General features: G+C 38.1%; 1 protein-coding gene across 2 annotated transcripts in view; it reads right to left on the minus strand.

Annotated features, from left to right (window-relative positions):
• Zdhhc13 (zinc finger DHHC-type palmitoyltransferase 13) overlaps positions 1-14,695 on the minus strand; it is a 46,486-nt gene extending 31,791 nt beyond the window's left edge. Inside the window, exons 1-2 of one of the 2 annotated variants that reach the window (XM_042691516.1) lie at positions 14,588-14,695; positions 2,080-2,225 (exon numbers count right to left, since the gene is read on the minus strand). In XM_042691516.1, coding sequence (XP_042547450.1) covers positions 2,080-2,225; positions 14,588-14,614 — 173 coding nt within the window. In that variant the 5' untranslated portion in view covers positions 14,615-14,695. The remainder of the gene's footprint in view (positions 1-2,079; positions 2,226-14,587) is intronic. The other variant, XM_042691517.1, reaches the window with a different exon arrangement.
• Positions 14,696-24,010: the final 9,315 nt, after the last annotated feature.

The following is a 24,010-nucleotide window of genomic DNA, read 5'->3' on the forward strand; positions in this document are numbered from 1 at the left end:
ATTAAAACAAATACTGACCTAAAGAAATTCTCATCCCATGTGGTATATATATGTGCACATCTGAGGGAAGCTAGGAGGAGTAGGGAAGCAGGGGAAAACATACAACAGAGGGGCCCACTGGACATTGATGAAAACAAACTAAGCAACTCAAGGGCAGCGATGGGAGGGAGGGAATGAGAGGGAAAGAGGCAACAGTTTATACTAAGCAAAAAGAAAGAAATGTACGTATCACCTGATGTGGAAGAAATAGTTGTATTATCAAAGCTCATAGAATTCACAAACATTATAGTCCATGATAATGACAATTTGTCTTGTGAAGGTTAAAATGTGTTTGTGACTTTAAGTATCACTATCCCACAATACTGTAAATTTTGTGAAATTTATGAAATCACTTAATCTCAATAAAAATTATTTAAAAAAAGAAATTCTCATCCCCAAATAAATATAAACAAAAAAATAATATTCATCTGAAGTACTGATTCATAGGGTCTTTAAAGTTCACTGTAATTATCAATATATTTTAATAAATATACATATTAATCAATGTTAAGTCCAAACAGGTTAATTAATCACCAAACATCTTTTTTTTCTTTTTTGCCAGTCCTGGGCCTTAACTCAAGACCTGGGCTCTGTTCCTGAGCTTCTTTTTGCTCAAGGCTAGCACTCTACTACTTGAGCCACAGCACCACTTCTGGCTTTTTCTGTTTATGTGGTACTGAGGAATCAAACCCAGAGCTTCATGCATGCTAGGCAAGCACTCTACCACTAAGCCACATTCCCAACCCCAAACATCTTTCTTTTAACAGAAATGATATCAAATTACTGTACTAACACTAGTCCCTTTTATGCTGATTAGGTAGACATGATTTACATTTGATGGATAATCTAATGGGCAGATTCATGCTTGTTTACCAACATATGGGTTGTTTATTGCAGTCTGATAAAATATTTCAAAATATATTCAATAGCAAGATACAACACAGCTGCTAATAATTAACAAGACCCATTCAAATTACTGACTTAATAATATAAATACCCACATATGGTGATCTTGAGAAATTTTTAAAATGTATTTCCATTTTCTGAACAAGCAAAACAAACCCGCTATATATTTCAAGTGATCAGAGAATATCTTTCTGTCTTACCCCCTCTTTCTTCTAGCATATACAATACAGCACAACAGTAAACACCCAGAAGTGTATGTTAGGCACCAGTGGCTCACATCTGTAGGAGGCTGAAATCTGAGAATGGCAGTTAGAAGCCAGCCAGGCAAAAAAGTCTATGAACTTCAATGAACTACTACTCTCCAACAAAAAGCCGAAGTGGAGATGGGTGCTAGTGGCTTATGCTTGTAATCCTATCTACTCAGGGGGAAGCTATTTGAGGATCACAGTTTAAAACTAGCATGGGCAGGAAAGTCCACTAGACTCCTATCTCCAATTAAGCACCAAGCTGAAGTGAACCTGTGGCAGTATGCTAGCCTTGAGCAAACAAGCTGAAGGACAGCACCCAGCTGTCCAGTTCATGCCCCAAGACAGGCACAAGAAAGAAAAGCAAAAAGCTGAAGTGAAGTGCTGGCTTAAGTGGTAGAATGCTAGCTCTGAGCAAAAGCAGCTCAGGGAGAGCACCCAGACCCTGAGTTCAAAGACCAGTATACACAAAAATAATATATCCAAGTGTTAGCTGAAATTTCCATCACATTCATATATCTACGTTGAAGTATATTTTACATTCAAAGTTTAGTTTCTATGTCATTCTAAATAATTCATCCATTCAATACTTACTGAGCACCTAACAGAATATACAGGAATTATACAGTAAGATTAGCAAAAGTACATCTTCTTTGTACAAAGATGAAGTTCCTCAGAAGTTGCTCACAATCTAATGAGAGAGACTGATATACAAACAGCTGAGGTACACTGTACTATGTGCTTTGATAATGATATGTCAAACATACTTAATGCTGGAATTAATGAATTGTAGAGTACACTGAAAATGTAAACCTATAAAGTGCCGTGAGTTGTACGTTATTTCAGTCAACAGAACATAAAGATAAAATAAAGCATTTGGAAGACTTACTGGGTAGCTTTGACAATGTCACAGTTACTAGAGTCCTCTATGAGAGGAAGAATTTCTCTTGCCTTGGCAAGGTCTTTGTTCTCATGTGCACAGACACCATGTCGACCAAATCCTGGCGGGTGAGGGCCATGGTTGTGATTTCTGCACTGAAGAGTAAGAGCAATTTGATAAAACATATAATAGAATTAGTGTCATGTTCAATTATACAATGGCACATTTGTTCCTATCAATAAATCAGAATTATCTTAGAATCTTAGACATACATCCTGGAGATTTCCTTTATCCCTGAATTGTTTATTAAAAAACACATTTAATATTAGAAAACCTTAATATATTTTGTCATAAAAACAAAGATCATTTGATAAAGCATGAATGATGTTTGTTAATTTGTAATGGGGTAGAGAATTGTGGCTACTAACCAGGTATCAGACTGTGATGGGACACCCTAAGGATACTGCTCTTTGCTTCTCAATGGTCAAGCTCTTGAAGTATCTCTTCCTCTGTAACTTGTTTAAAACTATACCAAAAGTGATAGGAAATCACTCCTATGATGTAGTCATATTATAAAAGATTGTGTTAGCAGGTCCTGCTGGTCTTGGAACCTTGCTGTTATGGTCACAAGTAAGAGGGTCACATGGAAAAGAACTTCAGGACGCCTCTGGGAATCAAAGTTCCCCCTGTGGTGGCTGCCAATAAGAAAACAGAAATCTTGACCAAGCATCCACAAAGAACTGGATTCTACCCATAACAACACAAATTCAGAAAAGAACTAGCACGGAACACAGTTGAGCCTTGATGTTAGACTTCTGAGACTGAGCAGAGGACTCAGCTAAGCCATGCCTTGAATCCTGACAAGAAGAAACTAGAAGATAATAAATAACTATTATTTTAGGTCATTAAATGTATGATAATTTGTTTTGTGATAACTGACATCTAATACAGAAGTAACTATAGGTTTAGGGGTGGAAAGTATTAGTGTCAAGAGAACACTATCAATTGAATTAGTAAGTGTTAAGACTTCAGATCACCTATTAGAACCAGAAGCAACAAGCAAGCCAAAGTATTGTCTTTAAACAAAGTCTAAGATCTGCAAGATTCAAATAGAGAATTTCTAATCTCAAGAACTGAGTTTACAGTTAGGCAGGAGATTGCCCCCAAAATTAGGGAAGGAAAAAAGGAAGACAGGAGAGGAGGAAGGGACGAGGGGAGGAGGGACGGAAGGGAAGGAGGTAGAATATGAGCAAGCACGAAAGCCCATAAACTTTAAGATCTATTATCCATTCTATATATTATATTTTTGTTTTTCTTTACAATAGCCTTTTGGGTTTGTTGTCAGATAATTAATTTAGATCAGCAATTCTCACACCTGTCAACATCAGCTAAAATATTTAAGAGACAGGCATGAAGAAGGAAGGGTTAAAGTCAGAAAAAAATGAGGCTCAGTGAATCTCTTCAACTGCTCAAATATCTAAGCTTTATTTGAGCAAGAAAGGAATAGCTGAAGATGTGAGAGCCTTGAAGTTTCTCAAAGCACAAGGACATCAAACGTACATTTTACATGTATTCTTAATATTGTTAAAGATTCCAAAGTATAATTCTACAATTCCTTGGCCTATCAATCAATTTAATTAATTTCAACTCCAATATCTAAGCTAAAGTGTACATCTTCATAAAGTTTATATTGCTTTCTCTAAAGAAATGACACAGAGATATAGTATATATTCCTGGATTGTTATTTCAAAATTACATGCAGACAAATAATTTTCTCATTTTGTATAATGCAACCAATATAAAATAAGCTCCATGGAAACACCCAAGCTAAGAAACAGTACTACCAGTACCTGAAGACATGTATGATGCTCTAACACATTCTCATAGTAAAGAAAGTTTCTTGACATTTAGGAACAATTTTCTTTTTTCATTATAGCTTCATTCCTACATTATAATCCTAAAAGTGATTTGTGTTTGTCTTACATGTTTCCTATCTATAAAAGTGAAATCATATATGTATCTTTTATCATTTGTTTTGCTTAATATTAGAACTTACTAGCTCTATGCTATTGGGAAAAGTTACTACAATTAGTTCATTTTCATTGCTGTATAATGTTGTGAAATATTAACATACTATAAATTATTTTTACCAAGGGTAGATATTTGGATTGTTTGCAGTTTGGGACTACTGTAAACAATACTGCTATGACTATTCTTGTACATATCTGTAGGCATATATATATTAGCAGTTCTCAAAGAATTTTTCTTGATATTTTTTCTTTCTAAGATATGCTTAACCCTTTGTAAAAATGGTTATACCAATTAAATGAGAATTTTTGTGTCTAATCTTCATAAATGTCTGATATCAATTTTGTTTTTGGTTGGTTGTGGGGCCTGGGCACTGTCCCTCAGCTCTTCAGCTCAAGGCCAGCACTCTACCACTTAAGCCACAGTACCACTTCTGGCTTTTTCTGCTTATATGGTGCTGAGCAATTGAACCCAGGGCCTCATGCATGCAAGGCAAGCACTCTACCACTGAGCTACCTTCCCAGCCCCGTTTTATAAGACTTTTATCTTCTTTTTCTTCTTAAATAGCAGAATTAACAAATTCAAGATATAAATTCTCTTGTTAATTACTTATATAAAACCAAGTAGACAACAATGCTTGATAAATGTTGGTATAATTTGTGGAGGGGAAGGGAAAAAACAAATCGTTTAAATAGGGATACAGGTGGACCCATTGCAACAATGAGAAGTACAAGTCATTATGTCGAAAAACGAACTTTACAACTTTGGCGGGGGGGGGGGGGGGGGGGGGGGGGGGGGGGGGGAATAGGAAGGGGAAACAAAGGAGGAAGCAACAATGCTTGGTAAGAAATGTACTCATTACCTTGCCCATGTAATTGTAATTCCTCTGTATGGTATTTTCATAATCAAAAATTAAAAAAAAGAAATGTACTCGATATCTTGCCCATGCAATTGTAACTCCTCTGTACGGTATTCTCACAATTAAAAAAAAAAAAAAAGTAGAGCCTTCTACATTGTAATCAAAACTGAACGTAACCACTGTTGTCCTACAAAAAACAATCAGGCACCAGTGGCTCACATTTGTAATCCTAGTTGTTCGAAAGGCTGAGAACCAGAGGATCTGAGTTCAAAGCCAGCTTGGCAAGAAAAGTCTCTGAAACTCCATACTAGCAAAATACTAGATTGGAGGCATGTCTCCAGTGGTAGAGTACTGAGTAACGCAAGAAAGCAAGTGAGTACATGAAGCACTGAGTATCAGGTTGAAAACAAGCAAACAACAGAAACTAGAAAACTGAACACAGTTTTTGAAAAAATTAAGTCTAAATAGGAAAGGTAGGACTGTGCTCACCAAGAAAATAGAAAATAATAATAATAAAGTCAATTTCACCAGGATCGTAGCAATTTCAGAATTGTAGGCATTAAGGAAAACACTGTTTTAGAGCACAATAATATCACTAAATTGAGAAGACAGAATTAGAAAGTGGAGAGACTGATATGGCTAGAAGTTATCCAACCCAACTTGAAAAAGATTTGAAAACAGAAGCTAGCTAGGCAGAAATGTGCCAGATATTATATAATATATAATATATATATATATATATATTATATATATATATATAAACTGTACCAGGCCAGGCAAAAAAAAATTGGGGATATGTAAACTGAAACAATTACTAGAATTCACACATGGCAGCAAAATGTCCCAACTCTGACCAGCCAAAATGGTGAGTTCTTTGATGATCTACTATGCATTCAGGGAAGACCTCAGGGGGCCACAATAAAACATGGCTTGAAAGTAAAAGAATGGAAAGAGATCTTCATGAAAAAAAAATACCACAAGCCATGAAAAAAACATTAAGCACAAGGAATGTAGTGGCTATCTTAACATAAGACAAAATAGATGTCAAGACAGAAATATTACCAGGAATAAAGAGGGATATTTCAAAATATATTTTAAAAAAACAACTGATTCACTAAGCAGAAATTTTAGCAACTTTAAATATGAATTAATTCAAGGGACTTTAAAAATTCGTGAAGCAAAACCTGATGAAACTGAAAAGAGGAACAGACACATTTACGATTATAGTTGGAGATTTTAACACTTCTTTCACTGATAGTATGAGTAAACAGAAAATAATATAGGATTGAAAAAAGGCTGGGAACCAGAAATGGACAGAGAAGATTTTATAGTATATCCACTAACTTGCCCAGGTATCAGTATACTAGGTATACAGTGTGTCTTTTTCATGGTCTTAATTTGCATATCTCTAGTAGCTAATGAAGCTGAGCATCTTTTAATGTGCCTATTTGCCATCTGTATATCTTAATGAAGTTTCCATTCAAATCTCTGCCTATTTTTCATTTGGGCTGTTTTCTTACTGCTAAGAGTTGTTTAAAATATATTTTCTAGTTACAAATCCTTCATGAGATAGGTGATTCAAAAGTATCTCCTGGTCTGTAGTTACCCCCCCTCATGAATTTCTCATGAAGAGGTTCTACATTTTGAAAAAATGCACTTTACCAATTTGCTTTTATGGATAGATGTAGTTCTGGTGTCAACTCCAAGAACTACTTTCTTGCGATTGCAATTCCTCTTTCATAGAGGAAGTTCTTCCTCAGAGTTTCAGGTGCCTGGGCTGCCAGGAGAATCCTTTCCTATTCTTTGTGGAGAACCAAAAAGCTTTTCATGGAGTTCTGTCTGCACAGATGCTCATTTCCAAGGCTCAAGTTCATGGTAGGGGCAAACAAAAGGGGCAAAGATATGTTAGCTATTAGCTTGGAAGTTTCTGAATTCTGGTCTTCTTCTATCTATTTGCTTCTGTATTTTTCAGAATCCTTAAAGAACTGGTATCTGAATTCTGTCTAGGCTTCATAGCTATATTCATGAGAGACAGGGTACAGTGTATTTACTCCATCTTATCCAGAAGCAGAACCACAAATGATCTTTTGAATAAGCAGGATGTGATTTTTTTTCTGTTAAATACTCAAACACAGAATCACACACAGCTAAAAATAAATCTGCCATTAGTTTTATTAAAATGTAAACAAAGCTCGTACCTTTAATGTAACCAAAATTACAATCATTCTAAACTGGAAGAAGACAAAAGGTTCAAGAAAAGTTGAACATATTTAGCATTTTCAGTGTCAATAAGTAATAGAAATAAAAAGCACAGTTAAGATTTGTAGAAAAATACTCTATATTGTTTTGATGGGAATTTAAAGTATAAACTGGTACATATTAATTTTACAGTTTCAGCAGTACAAGTAAATAAAGGGCTGAAAACCTGGAAACTTCCCCTTCCAATATTATACAAACAAAGACATTCATTAACCTTGGTCTATCTTTATTTATGTCTACATCTGTATTTGCTCTATTGAGTGGATTATAGATACATGTATACCCATACCATACACACACATACATATATATATACATGTCATACCATACACACATAATTTTTAAATTATTTCCTTTTTACATTTACTTAACAAAGTTTAGAACCACAGTATTCATTTATTCTTCAACTTGCTTTTCTCTCCTAACAACATATGCATGTTAACAGTTGAATATTACTACATTGTATGGATCCAGTATAAATTATTCAATCATCCTCCTAATGTTATATGCAAGTTGATGTCAGCTTTTCAAATGTATAAACAGTCCTACAATTCTAGTTGTGTATGACTGATTCCCCAAAATAGAACTTTGGAGTTAAAATATACATTTTAGGGGCTGGGAAGGTGGCTCAGTGGTAGAGTGCTTTCCTTGAATGCATGAGGTCCTGGGTTCAATTCCTCAGCACCACATAAGCAGAAAAAGCCGGAAGTGGTGCTGTGGCTCAAGTAGTAGAGCGCTGGCCTTGAGCTGAAGAGCTGAGAAACAGTGACCAGGCTTAAAGTTCAGGCCCCATGACCAACAACAACAACAAAAACAAAAAAAACACATTTTAAACAGAAATACATACTGAGTAAATATCCTTCCTAATTTAGACTCCCAATAGCCAGGTATACAAGTGTGCTTTTTCCAAGTAACTGGGAAGGTTACAATCTTGTCAATATAATGGCTATCAAAAAAGAAAAAAAATGGCACTGTGTTTTTTATTTGTACCTACCCCTAATTGCTAATCAGTTTGAGTGTTTTGTTGTTATAGATACTGGTTCTCCAAATTTTTTCTTTGGTGGACTGTCTTTATATCTTTACTTGCTTTTATAGTGTACTATATACAGATTTGTTATCACAGAAAATTGGACTCATAATGCTTTAAGGTATTAAAAACATCCATTTTATTTTCTTTTTATTATACATTTCAAGGTATAAAATACAATCAAATGAGTTTATTGATTTAGGAATTGACTATCATGTGTCTATAATGCATAAACACAGTGTCTATCCTTCAGCAGCTTAATTGTAATAGGGAAATACATTAAAGATGCACAGACTAAGGTGAGAATAAAAGATTATCTATGACTAAATGGAAAAAAATGGGTAATAAGAGACCAGAGAGTACAAGAAGTACTTCTGTTCATGGCATAAGTTTTCACCTATATCCAGACCAAAGCAAAAACCAAAAAATAACTATCTAAAGTCTATGTTTGAACTCAATGGTCCTCAAAGTGAGACATGTGTTCAGACCATACAGGCAGTGACCCACTAGGTAATAGGGGGAAAAACAGTTAAAGTATCTATTTTAATTTTCACCTAAAAAGAAAAAAATAACAAAATGTGTGTATTTTTTAAGCTTTACTTGATTACTTTTTAACACTGTTATCAAGTCACTCCTTATAGCCTGCTAATAAAGTAACCTGTAGATTACACAACAGTGGGATTAATAGTCCTGGCTTACTTACACACTGAGCTAAAGAAACTTCAAACTTCATTATATAATTTTATCTAAATTACCTTTCCCAAATGAGCAAGTGGTTTGAGATGGCTTCTACAAAAACTTAATGAATTAAAACAATAACAATATGAGCACAAATAATAAAATGGCATAGCTGATAAGTCTATTCATAGCAAGTGCTTTTCATCATTCACATAAAGCATAAAACTAAGACAATCTAATACAGGTCAGTACTCACTAAAAGAATTCAAAATTATAAAAAAGACTAAGCTGAAAAATGTGTTTGCACTGACTCTCACTAAAAACTTACCATGAATATATAATGAGCTATTAATTAGTTAACATAAGTTAGAAAAATAGTGTGAACTCAGAATAACAGGAACTATGACTACATGAATTTGGCCACTGGCTCACATCCCCATGTTCAAAGAGGGAGAGTTGAAATTGTGTTTTGTATGAAATTGAAGGAAAGTTAAGAAGATGGTGGTGAGGACATGTAAAGAAGTAGGATGGCAACCTTCAGTTGCAAAATTTAGGAAAGAAACTGAGTCTTGTTTCTGCAGTATTCTTGAAGTCTATTTCCTCCTGACTGAACTGATGAAGTTAAGTGTTAACTAATCAAAGCCTTTCATGGTTACATTACAGAGTAATAAATCCTCTACTCTATTTTTGGTTCCAGTTTCTAGTTCCTAAAATGAAGAGAACAGATATGAAGTTTTATCCGGCTCCCATATGAGATTGTCCTAAAAGGAGCTGTTCCAACAGTCAATACTGACTGAATAAAAACAGCACTGACAGATGTGGAACCTTAATGTTACAAAGCTATCTACAATATTAAGGGAACAGAATAAAGTAAATTCTGATGAGAATTCGCAGTTCCCTAGAGTTTTCACTCAGAGAAGTATGAAGAACCTATTATGTACCAATCACCATACTAGGTGACTGAGGATTAAAGATGAACAAGATATAATTTCGGCTACAACTTATTCTTTTTTTTTTGGGGGGGGGGGAGGAGTCATCATGGGGCTGGCCTTGGGTGTTGTCACTCTACCACTTTGAGCCACAGTGCCACTTCTGGTTTTCTGTGGTTAATTGGACATAAGAGTCTCAAGGACTTTCATGCCTGGGCTGGCTCCGAACTGCAATCATCAGATCTCAGCCTCCTGAGTAGCTAGGATTACAGGCGTGAACCACTAGTGCTAGCTAATTTATTCTTTTATCAGATAGTTTACTAAATGCTTATGATATAACAGGCATTGTTCTAGACATAGATATAGCAATGAGCACACAGACAAGATTCCCAACTTTCAAGGGAATTATATTCCCTCTTGCATTCTCCAAATCTAGTAAAATAAGACTACTCCTCAGGCCTTAGAATAAAGAATGTGACAGTAAGCCAGGTGCAAGTGGCTCACACCTGTAAATCCTAGCTACTCGGGAGGCTGAGATCTAAGGATTATGGTTCAAAGCCAGACCAAGCAGGAAAATCCATGAGACTCTTATCTCCAATTAACTACCAGAAAATGGGAAGTGGTGCTGTGGATCAAGTGGTAGAGGGCTTGCCTTGAGCTGAAGAGCTCAGGGACAGCTCCTAGGCCCAGAGATCAAGCCCCAAGACCGACGCACCCCTTTCCCCCCCAAAAAAGAATGATACTGTAATCAAACAAGATCATTATAACTTGACCATCTGAATAAAGAGAGAAAAAAAAAGGCACTGCATCAGGAATCTTGAGCCCTAGACTCCCCTGCTATGCTTCCATAAATCAACAGAAAATAAGCTAATACTTCTGTTTCGAATTAGAGCAAGAGGTCTAAAAACCTATTATCATGTATATTTAAAAATGACATTAAGACGTAATGGTATTAAGACCTCTTCTTGTCTCTTGAGATTGTCTTTTATTAAGGTCTCTTACTCAGAGAATGCCCAAAATTGTACAAACTAACTTTACATATCATTTCAAGATGTTCATGGACATGCTGAAGCTTATTCACAAAAAGCTTTCCAGCTCCAAGTATTTTTTGATTCAGTTTCATTTTACTTCCTCTGTCCACAAATGCCTCAAAGGACTGTTTGTTTTGATTGGCTTTTAATTCAGACACATAGGGAAGGGATGTAAGGGCAAGGGGCTACCAAGAAAGAGACAAGTATTTAGCTGAATACTCTTTTCTATTGGGGGTGGACGGGGGTAGCAGAACAAAGTATTTTAAAAAGTATGTAAAGGACATATACCTTTTTAACAACATAGCCTCCAAATTCCTTGCTACTTCACCAAGAAGTGGGGAATGGGGAAGTGTCTATGTTTCTTCTTCCAGTTCCTAAACTGTGACTATTTCACCACCAAAATCTTACAGAAAGTGATGCTGTGCCAGTTTGCAAGCCTAGGCTTTAGAAAGTGACAGCCTCTTCCTGTCTCTTGAGAAGTCTTTTTTTAGAATCTTGCTACCACATGCTGTGCATTAGCCTAGGCCACAACTAGGCATCTCTGCTAAAAGTCAACATTGACTGCTAGACCTGTGACTGAAGACACCCCTAAATAAAACCAGTCCCAGCTATTTGAGTTACCTTCTGATGAAGGCAGGCTTTGGACATAGTGAAGCAGAAACAAACCACCTTGAACTACTCTGCCCAAATTCTTGAAGCACAGAGTCCACAAGCATGGTCTCATGGTACTGTTTTAGGGGTAGTTTGTTATCCATAACAGGTAGCTAGAATATCTTTAAGCTATAATGGATTATGCAACATTTCTTGCTTAAAATGTCAAATTGGCCAGGGGCCAGGGGCTCACACCTGTAATCCTAACTACTCAGAAGGCTGAGGTCTGAGGATCATGGTTCAAAGCCAGCCCAGGAAGGAAAGTCCGAGAGACTCTTATCTCCAATAAACCACTAGAAAATTGGAAGTGGCACTGTAGCTCAAGTGGTAGAGCACTTGCCTTGAGCTGAAGAGCTCAGGGACAGCGCCCAAGCCTAGAGTTCAAGCCCATGACCAACAAAAAGAAAAGTCAAATTATTTTTAGGTAGTAAACAAGTACAACAGATATTAATTTAAGAGAAACCCAAGATCTACAAACTCTAATGAGGGTCACTATCAGTCCTTATCAAATAAAACACTGGTGGCTGGGAATATGAGAAATAACTATTAAAAAAATATCATGATACAAAAGTGCCAGAGTTGTTTCCAAGTACACTCATTGGTTCCTTGCTGGGCCCTGCTGCAGATACCAGGCACATATCACTATTGTCACACCACTTAAGTTCAGTGGAAGGGAAAGAGACCATCCATCCACAGCATCAATGAGTAAGTTAAGTAACATTCAATGCTGAGGAGAAGAATATGGTTAAAAAGGTAGGGGCCAGGGAATTTTGCTGACAGTAGCTGAAGTTTTAAACATGAGGATCAGAGGATGCCACATTGAAGCGGTATTTGTGTCAAGACTTTAAAGAGGAGAGGGAAAATAAATCATGAGGCTACAAAAGGAAAGCATTTCAGGCAGTAGTAGTAATATGAAGGCATGGAGGCCAGCATGGCTGGAATTCACTAAGCAACCAAGAATAGTAAAAGATGAAGTCAGAACTGGATGAAGTTTGGGACCAGACTATATGGGAAAATTTGGCAAAAATCCATCAAACCTATCAGCTTTGAACTTGGAATTAAGAGAATAAAATTTAACAAGGGCAAAGATGTTGTTTACTTGTGTTTTCTCTGCCATCAAGAATGGCATCAATTCCTAGTGGCCCCTGAAAATATATCTGCTAAGTAAATGAATGAAGTCTTTGCTCTATCACTTCACTACTCTTTGTTACAAGTGACACCAATATTTTGAGCTTCACTTCTTATCTCTAAAATTCAAATCATTCCTTCCCACTTCACAGGCTCACAGTAAGAAAATAGAAAGTATTTAGCAAGCTGTATATAGTTTCACAAGCTGTGTATGGCACCATGTATAGGTAAGATCTTCACATCATAATTGAAAAAAATTAACAGTAGCAATTATTATTAACATCAAGAACAATCTTTCTACCTTGACCCATTAATTTCAACCTCCAAATCATTCTCCCTTCCTATGCCATTGAACTGGAACAGAGTTATCTCTCCTTCATGAAGGAGTGAACTTTAAGTCCTTGAAGGCATTTATACATGAGTGGCAGTAATTAAAACATGGTAGTTACTCCAATCAACTTGTCTTTGAGGCTGTGTGAGAAAAAGGAGACAGAGTTTCCATGGGAAGAATATCCCCTATTGTAAAATGTACCTCTCCTAAGACAATTTTTAATTCTTTCAAAATTCCAGAAAACCCAGTAAGAACACCTTGACATTTCCCCAAGTAAAGCTATACTATACTGCTAAAAGAAGGGAAGGGGGGCTGAGAGCATCAGGAACACTTTCAGGATTGAAATTATTTTGCAATCCAATTAATCCAATTATCCAAATTGTTTGAAAATCTACCACCGATTTGAATTAAATGGAGTCTTTTTTTTTTAAAAAAAAAAAAAGGATATTTCAATCTCTGGAATAAACTGGTACATTCAGAAGCATCTGGCATATATTAAGCATTCACTAAAATTGGCTGAAATTATTTCAAATTGCTTGAAAATTTAAACCTAAGTATTTGGATTAAAAGAGGTTTTTTTTAAGAATACTTCAATTCTGGAATAAAATGATACATATAAAAGCATCAGGCAAGGAGTTGGGGTGGGAAGGGATAGTAGCAGAAAAACAAAGGAGGGGGTACCACAATGCTAGATAGGAAATGTACTCATTACCTTATTCATGTAACTGTAACCTCTGTAGAGTATCTTTACAATAAAAATTTGTTTAAAAAGCATCAGATATATAATAAGCATTCACTAAAAATTGGCTGAAATCTGGAAATGACTCATTTATTCAATATTATTAAATTAATGAGAACTACAACTTGGCAGTCAGCATCCCTGGCAGTGGAAAAAAAGGCCCAGTCGAAATGACAAGATTCTAGTTCTCTTGAGGCTAAGCAAGACCCACCTCCTCTTTTAACTTCCCACACTGGCTCCCGCTGTTCTACATGTGGTTTGAGGTGACAGGAGCCTCCTCCACTGAACTGCGTCGTGGGGCTTTGCATATACCCGCTGATCCACACACATTGGATCTACACACATTGTCTTAATTCTCTGAAGGAGGAATCGAGAGTCTGGAGAACAAGAGCCAGGACTGAGCTGAAATGAGGGGAAGGCTGGGACCTTTAAATCACCTGCATCACTCAGACCCTCTGCCAAGGTCAAGACCCGTGGGGCCAGCACAGGTACGTCACCTCACCCCGCCCCCCGCCCCCGACACACACACCTCGCCCCATCCCCGTCCGGATCCACGGAGGCCCCACGGCTGGGACGCGGCTCCCATCCCCGAGGGGGAGCCCCGGCCTCCGGATGGACGCCGCGGGTTGCCAGTTCCCGCCCCTTGCCCGTCTGGCCCCCGCTTTTTCCTCCCGGTTGCCCCAGAGCGAATTGCCAGCGTCATTCTCGTCGTTTCCAAGCTCCGGCTTCCCAGCCCCGCCCTCCCCGGCCCCCTCCGCCTCCGGAGGTCCCTCACGGAGCTGCCGCACATCCACGCTCTCCTTCTCATAGCTGCAAACAAGACAGACACTGGACAGCCACGTTCTGGTCACACTCACCTGTGAACCCAGCCCCGGCTCCTCCATCTCCTCAGGTCCCAGCAGCCGCCCGGGATCCTCCTCCACAAAGTGGCGGCCGCAGCGTTCACTCACTCCAGGCAGCCCGCCTTGGCCGCCTCGGCTCCCACTTCCGGCTACATACCCCCGCCTCCGTTGCTCGAATCGCAGTTCGTGTTCTGTTCCGTCAATCAACTTCACTTGGCCAATCCTCGCACTCTTTCTGCTGAGGGTGGGACTTTCTTGCCGACTGGAAGGCCAGTGGTGAACCTCCAGCCAAAGGCTCCACCCCTGGCCCTCCCTCCAAGCACTGTCACCCAGTCCTACCCAGGCGCCACCCAGTTTCTCTTTAGATTTCCACTAGCTCCTGGTGTAGGTATGTACAGGTAAAGTATCAGGCTGTTATTCCGATGTCAACCACTATCTAATGAGAACCAACAGACTGGGCTAGTTAACAGCTAGATGTCCTTGGGAAAAATCTCTTGACCTCAGTCTCCTCTCATCAGTGAAATGGGAAAAATCAGGGCACCTCATCCTTCATGGAATTGTCTGGAAGATTAAACAAGAAAAAGCCTATGAAGCTTTTTTTCAGCTAATGCTTGGCATATGAAAATGAATCGTGTCTTACAGACAGTATAGGAGGTAATAAAATATTTGCTGTCCTTCATTTGTGTGATCTTGGGCTAGTCACGTCTACCATCGGTGGCTGTTTCCACACAGAAAACAGAATATATATATATGATTTCCATATCACAGGCTAGAGGGACACTGGGTACCCAATCACAGCCCTTTTCATGGACTTCACGGAAAAGTCACCATTTAAATCGTACACACTTCAATCCGCTATAAAGCAAGACTGTCTTGATTGCTGACCTTAAGGAGCTCTATTCTTGCTTTATAGAGTGAAGATCTTCACCACCAGAAAATGAACATTAGGGGCTTTGCTAGGCCAGCATTTAGTATTATTCTTTAAGGTATATGTTGTGAAACTCAGCTAGATTAAGGCCTTCAGAAGCTAAATTGAGCAACAACTTAGCCTGACATGGTAGTGTATCTCTGTAATCCCAGCAGGATGTTGAGATGGAGGATCACAAGTGAGGGTAGCCTGGGCTGAATAACAAAACTTTATCTCAAAAAAATTTTTTAACAATTGAAAATATCTTACAAAGAAAGGCTAAATCATGAGTGTCTGGAAGTCCAACAGTATCAAAATTTCCCAGGAAAAATATGATAAAATAATAACCATGCTGTTTGATTGGGGAAAAAACATACTGTTTGATTGGGCATACCAGTCCTAGGTTATCCTAAAAGCCTATAACCCATTGATGATGGTAACCATAGTTTATCCATCACTGAACACCCAGGGCTGAGCATAGCACTGAGACATAGAAAATGCTCATGATAATTGTATGGAATGGATGAGGGTAAGTATGGCTATGTCTTCACCTTTTATGATTCAAACTGAGTGACTAATAAAATTCCAGGGACTTCCTTTAAGAGCCAAAGGAAAAAGCAATTAATTTGGACAAGGTAGAATAAAAGTATTGGCCAAGATTTCAAAAAGGAGAGAATCTACGGGTGTGCTCATTTCCTCTATGTCATTAAAGCTCTGTTTATTGATCACTTAGTACATGTTGGCAACCATGCCAGTGTTTTGCATGCATTATGTCTAATCCACGAGCTGAGTATTATTTTCCCCTTCTTTGGGGAAACAGGTTCAGACTCATTCCATAAACCCAAGTCAGTCCATTAGTAAGTGGTAGAGCAAGGTTTCAAATACCTTTTTCTTACTACTATGTAGATTGGCCTAAGTGGTTATGTTCTTTCCTTTTCAAGGACTTATCTAGAATGTATTATTAAACTGGAAGCTGGATTCAACCATTCCATGCTCCTGATTCTCCTTTGCTCATTTTTCCTGACTCCGGTGATCTACTTCAGATTTGGATAAATATATCCATGTCATTTGATTATATGAAAGTAAATCCAGTGACTCTGCTAAGTACTGCCATTACTTCTCACTTTTGAAAATAGCTTTGGCTTATAGACATGCCACAGTATGATAGCATGGTTGTAAATGCTCCTGAAGATGACTTCCTGGATCTAAATCCCAACTCTTGAACTTAGATCCATGCTCTTGGGAGCATTGCTACTTTCCTTTGCGTTTCAGTTTCCTTATCTATAAAAGTGGGACAATAACAGTATGTACTTCACAATGTTGTGGTAAAGAATTAAATGACCTAATGTGTGTCAGGTAATTAGAGGACAGCCTGGTACATTTTAGGTACTTTATGTAGATTAGCTATTATCATTATAATTCTTGTATGAAGAGTTCCCTAATCCCCATTATCAAAATTTAGTTGACAACAAACTTTGTTTTCACCTAACTTTTGATTTGGGCCTCATTTTTTCTAAATCCCTAGAAAGGGAAGATACTTTTTTTTTGTTGAACTGTGGGATTATGGTGGTAATCATTTTTGTGTTTGACCCAAATGATCCTTGGGAATGTTAACACACACACACACAAAACCAATGCTTGACAAGAAATGTACTCATTACCTTACTCATATAACTGTAACTCCTCTGTACAGCATCTTTACAATAAAATAAAATAAACAAAAAAACCCACACATTTGTCTAATACAGAACTTCTCACAAACACTCTTAAAGAAATCCCAATAGTTGAGATAATAAGCTAGAGGGCTGGGTGGGGATGATGATTTTCTGTCTTTCAGACAATGTTTGCTGAGATCCTGATGTATTTAAGAATACACTAAAGCACAGGGTTGTAGTGCTGTAGATACTGAGTCTCTGCTTTTCTGGAGTTCAAGGCAAAAAAAAAAATTCTGATGCATCCAGATAAAGCGATAATAAGTACCACAAGGGAAAAATGTTAAGAATATATCCTCAAGGACCCACTTTTGCCTGAGTGGGGGTATGAGCTGAAGAGTCCTTTTTGAAAGTCATACAACTAGTGCAAAAAGGAATTTATAAATGGGGAAACTGAGGCTCTGGAGGGAAAATGACCTGTGTGAATCATCCTACAAAGTAGTGATGAAAACAGAATTAGAGCAACTCTTCTTGCCCTGTATGGCTAGCTCATCAGCTTTCAGATAGCCTCAGCTTCCTAACTATTGTAACTATAACTCTTAGATTCTCAGGAATGGGAGATAAGGAGATAGGATAATGAGTCTTCTACTCTTTACCAGTCCTGGGGTTTTAACTCAGGGCTGGTGTACTGTTCTTGAGCTTTTTTTTTTTTTTTTTTTTTTTTTTTTTTTTGTCCCTGAGCTTTTATGCTCAAAGCTCTACCACTTGAGCCACAGTTACACTTCAGGCTTTTTGCTGTCTAATTAGCAGTAAAAGTCTCATGGATTTTCCTACCTGCACTAGCTTTGAACCATGATCCTCAGATCTCAGACTTCTGAGTAGCTAGTGAGTGAGCCACCAGTGCCCAGATTAATCTTTTACTCTTCAAAAAGCTTCACTTGTGAAACAAACAAAAACCCTCAAATGTTGTAAAGGGTAATTAATCCAGATACAATGTATTCATAAACTTCTTTGTCAAATGTAAATCCATTGTGCAACTAAAGGTATTTTTAAATACAAAAAATATTTTATATATACATTATTCAGATCTAGTCATGAAATGTTAAAATATTTTAAGAAGCATTGTTTATAAGGATGGGCTTGGAGCCCATATGTACATTTTATTTGTTAATTGCCAAATTAACCAAATTCATATGGCTTTCCTTCTTTTTCTCTCTCTCACCATTTTCTCCCAGTTATTGTACTGAGTGTTAGTCATCTGCTTGTAATGATACATTTTAAATGTACTGGTATGGAAATGTATGTCAAAACTATGATTGTGAGGGCTGGGAAGTTAGCTCAGTGGTAGAGTGCTTGCCTTGCATGAATGAGGCCCTGGATTCGATTCCTCAGCACCACATAAACAGAAAAAAGCTGGAAGTGGCTCTGTGGCTCAAGTGGTAGAGCGCTAGCCTTGAGCTGAAGAGCTGAGGGACAGCACCCAGGCCCAGAGTTCAGACCCCACGACCAGACCCCCCCCCCCCAATAAACTATGATGGTGACACTCAGGATTGGGCAGTAAATCTACCTTGATTCTGATAAATGTGTGTCCAGATTCCCTATTCTGAGTACTTCTTTGGTTTTTGTGCTTGTATCGCAGAACTTCCCTTCTTTAGGAAGGCATTCTGAGATTCTTAATCTAGTTAGTGCACTTTGGTAAGTCCCCATGGAACCCTTTAACTTGTATGGAGCATTCTGGTTTTGTTACCTTCAAATTTAACACATCTACATTATCTGCTGCTCTGTGAGTATAGTCCAGAGCCTGTCTTAAAGCCAATTGTGTCCCTAACACACAGCGCAGTAAAGAAGTCATGAAAGCTGCTCAACATTAAGTTGTTGAATGAGTAAACTATCATTATTATTCACTTCTGTTTATTTCCCCACCACCTGCCACAAAGGCTTAGTGCTCAGAAATCTTGATCTTGATCTATATTGAAGAATCCCATCATTGGCTCTATATGATTTGCAAATATACTTTTTTGTCACTTAGGTTGAGAAGCCTACAAGCCCAGTGAACCAGGCAGACCGAAGTTTAGTATTCCACTTTGTAGACTACGACTCAGGCTTCAGTAGTTGTCTGAGACCATCCTTGAATCAGGGACCTCTAACTCTCATATTATCACTATTATCATTATGACTTTGAAAACTCATAGTGATGGGATACTTACTATAATTTTCATTATGTTGAATGTGACTCTACCTCGCTGTTAGTCTTGTTTTTCCCTCATACAGCCAGAAAAATGCCAATGATTTCTATTTTCTACAGCACAGTCATCAGACACTTGAATGAATAATCACCTCCCAAATAAGTGCCTTGTTGGTTAAGCATTCCCAACTTGTTTGTTCATGTTTCAGCCATTCTTCTTTTGGTGTAGATACCAAATAGAGGAAATACTGCTGTTCCAGGAGCCAGAGGCAGAGCTAGCTTTGTCTCCTGACTCTTGTGAAGAAGCCAACTTCCCTTGACCAAGTCACACAATCTCTGTACTTCTGTTCCTACTTCATAAAGTTGTTCAGAATACTAAATGAGAGGATGAGCATCACACAAATGTGTGCCTTAGAGTGGGTACTTTATTAGCTGGTAAGTGCCCAAGTCATTATGGGATGGGGATAACTTATTTGCCATCACTTCTCCTTTAGAAGAAGTCTACATACATAAAGAAGAATGGGATTGAGATTTGTGGAAATCAAAAGAAAACTAAGGCTGTGTCAGAGTAAATTATACTTTGCCAGAAAACCACACAGACATGCAGGTACAAAGAACAAAGATAAGGTTTATTGCCAGTAAAGGGGCTGGCAAGACCCCTTCTCACAAGAGAGAAGTGAGAAGAAGTCCTGGCTATTGTCTGAGGTGACTTATATAATCTACTGAGGCTAAGAGGGGCTAGAAGAGGCTAGGAGGCGGAGACCCCAGTGTAGATGTGTGGGCCAGGGGCTTCATCATGGCAGACTAGGATTCATGGCTGCTGCCAAGTAGTAGATAAGGGGCCCTGCAGCTGCCCAGACCTGAAAGTCACTCTAAAGGTCTCTTGCTGCCTTATATGGTGGTAGCTGCCCCAAAGGAGTGCCATCTCAAGGCAAAGGGGGGTTGGAGGCTGATTATTTACTGTCTTTACTAAATGGGCTTAGTGTTGCCTAGAAAAGGAGCATGCTAAGCTATGGGAAGAAGAAGCATGCTAAGCTATGGGAAAGGAGCTCATTGGGCTAACAGGCTGGTAGCAGGAAAAGGAATGAAATGGAATGGAAAACAGGAAGAAAAACAAAACAAGGAAAACCAATGATGTAGACAAAGACGGTTCTGTGAAGTGAGGATGTGAATGCTTTACTTCCTAGTGGCTGGCATTGAGAAGAAAAAACCATAGGATTATATGTACTCTGTTGAATAAGCACTCACTCTTCCCAAAGAGCTGATGCTTTGCTCCCTTGTGTTATAATAATTTCACACTGTGTTTTCTCATCTCTTATTTCCTCCCCTGCCAAGACTGTAAATTTACCTTGGTGGGAAAATGTTAGCTTCTCTTTTCATCAGGTGCTTCTCCTCTTTTCGGTCTTAGTACCTCCCTCCATGAGCACTGAGCAAAGTCCATCAGCCAGGCCTGATCAGTTACAGTACTCCATTCCTTTGTGGCCAAAGCAGATCCAATCATAGTCCTTACACATCATTAGATCTATGGATACTGGAAAAGACAAGTTTCTTTCTTTCTTTTCTTTGAATGATCAATTCTAGGGATATAAGCTTGTGCTTCAATTTATATAATAAATATCAAGTGCCTAGATATCAGCATTGGGTCATGGAAACATACACCTCTCTAGATATTTTAGGCAGAGGAAATTTAACATAGGAAAGTGGTTGTTGGAAGTGCTGGAAAAAAAAGCAGGCACTTTGAGTTGATCCTTTAAAGGACTATCCATCCTGTTCCTTCCCTATAGTTCCTGTGCTCTAACTCAATCTTAACTTTGTTTCCCAGGGGTATTCCATAGTACCAATAAGCCAGATCAATTCTAAATGACATAGAGAGTCCAATAAACCAGATAAATTCACTTTAAATGATGCTTTTTTCTTCCCTAGCTAAGTGTAAAATGACAAGTTTTCAGTTTCACCCAGTAAATACCTGTTGTAGGCTAACTTGATTCAGTAAGTACATTAAGAAGGATGGCTCTAAGAAGAAAAGTCATGTATATATGAGGGATGTTCTGGGAGCCAGCTGGGTGAAGAAAAGGCAAAGGCTAGGAGTGACTCTGCTGTTGTTATTTGCTTTGGCTTGTTTTTGATACAAGGTCTTGTTATATGGTCCTGGCTGGCTTCACTCTCTGATCCTGCTGTCTCAGTGCTGGGATTGTGCCTGGTTTAGGAGTAAGGTTTCTATCACCCATTAAGTCAGTATAAATCATTGAATTTAGGTTCTTAAATCTGGGGTTTCTCATCTGTAAAAGAAGATGGGGAAAGATAGAGTTAAATACCTTCTAGAATCTTCCAGACTGAATGGAGCACCATGAGCCACCAGTAAAATCTTCACTGAGAATGTTTTGACATGTATTTTTAGATAACTATATCCTACATGTCTTCCTGTAGCAGGTGTTGTCAGTTGACTATGGCATGTGTGGAATATTTAATAAAAACATTATGCCACATTGATTCACAATTTTATATTTGCATTATGATTATCTTTGACAGCCATATTCTGAATGTTTGGAATCAACACTCCAAACCTCTCCAAATCTTATTTCAGAGCCTCACCAAACACACATTAACTCGTGAAAAAATTCATTATTAAGAATTTAATTTCTCATAATGGATTTTCTTTTCTAACTTAGGCTTCATAGGGAATTAAGTAAGTTTACATGGTTCATTGTTTTGGGTTTTCTGTCCTTGGACTGTCCTGACTGTGTACTAATTTTATGGTCCATTATACTGCAGCTTCTTTATCAGCTCCTTATCACAAAAGGAAAAGCTATACTTTAACACCTTTTAAACAAAACCTAGCAAACAAACAAACAAACAAAAATATTTCCCATAGGAAATAGAGGCAAAACCTTTCTCTTAGAAAAAGAAGACTAAGGTTTGCTCAGAGTGCTATTATCTATCTTATCCATGGGCTATTGAAAATGGGCCAAACAGAAGGATTGGTCAAGTAACTGTGCTGGTAAGAAATGGAGCAAGTTGATAAATTATTAATTAGTGACCATGTAGAATAAACATCCTGGTATAGCAGTCATGTAAGCACAGTCGTAAAGCTTAAAGCCTATCTCCTTATAATAGACATCTTTCCTTTTGGCAAGGGAGTATATATGGACATACTATTTATTGTATTGTGTGTGTGTGTGTATTGTATATGTGTGTTTCAGTATTTTACTTTGAAAGATTGGAAAGAAAGGGAAAATTAATACTTAGGTATTTGTTTCTTGTGACTACTGTAATAATTACCATGAAGTTGGTGACTTAAAACCACAGAATTATATATTCCCTTACAGTACTGGAAAACAGACATTCAGAATCAGTGTTGATGGAGAAAAATCAAGTTGTCAAGCATGACTACATGCTTTTCAAAGGCTATAGGGGGAAACCATTATTTGTTTTCCTAACTGCTAATGGCTTCCTTGCCAGTTTTCCTTGACTTATGAATAGAGCTCATTCTGTTCTATCAAAACCAGGTAGGTCATGTTGGAGTAATCATAATGATAACAATCGACATACAGGATGGAATTGCTCTAGGCACGTGCAAAATTACTTAACCTCTATCTAACCTTTTTGGTCAAGTGTCATTATCTTCTTTTGTTGGTGAGGAGAAATAGGCTCAGCGAAGTCAAATTATTTGGCCAAGTTCACATAAAAGTCAGGGCTTTGAATCCAGATCTGTTTGATGTTGTTGCTCTTGCTTTTAGCTACAAGGTAAAAATGGAACAGGTAGAGTTCCTAGCACTGTGCTGATGAGAGACCTTAGTGGTTCATGCTTATTGTAGAGCTACTTACTGAAAACAGGAAGATTGTGGTTCCAGGCTAGTTCTGGCATACAACCAAGAGTGGTTGTGATATATGCTTGCCGTTCTAAGCTACATGAGAGGCTGAGATCAGGATTATCACAATTCTGGCCAGCCCAGCAGAAGAGATCTCTAGACCCAATCTCAGTGGAAAAAGCTGGTCATGGTAGTAGGTGCTTGCCATTACAGCTTTGGTGATGAGTGAAAAATGGGGGGAATTATGGTCCGAGTGTGTGACCACAGAAGAAGCAATATCATAACTCAAAAATAATCACTACAGTGGCACTGTGGCTCAAGTGGTAGAGCGCTCACCTTGAGCTGAAGAGCGCTCGCCTTGAGCTGAAGAGTGCAGGGACAGCGCCCAGACCCAGAGTTCAAGCCCCACGACTGACCAAAAAAATTTTTTTTAAAAAATCACTACAAAAAAAGAGTTTGAGACATGGCTCAGTGGTAGAGCACTTGTCTAGCAGATGTGAAGCCCTAAGTTCAAATCCCAGTACCAGCAACACCACCAAAAAAAGAAGAAAAGAATCTAACCCTTTTATTCAGACAGGGTTCTTGATTGTTTTCTCTCTGCATGTATTAGTTGGGAAAGCATTTGAGTATTAATTACAGAAAATATGACTTGATGTGACTTGAGCTGGTGGTTAATGATGGCTTATATTGGGTGTAGTTACCCATGTCATTCCCCATGTTTCCCTTTTTCTCTTTTTCTTTTCTGTAGCTGTCATCCTTCCTTCCTCCCTTTCTTCCTGCCCCAAAGCTATCAGATATGGAAAATAGATGTTGGGGAGATCTGGGAAGTGAGTCAGAGGCTATTCATTCAAATTCTAGATTATTAAGAGTTCCTCCTAATGCACA

The sequence above is a fragment of the Dipodomys spectabilis genome, unplaced genomic scaffold (genome assembly GCF_019054845.1).
Source record: "Dipodomys spectabilis isolate Male_0828 unplaced genomic scaffold, ASM1905484v1 ptg000145l, whole genome shotgun sequence".
Lineage (NCBI taxonomy): Eukaryota > Metazoa > Chordata > Mammalia > Rodentia > Heteromyidae > Dipodomys > Dipodomys spectabilis.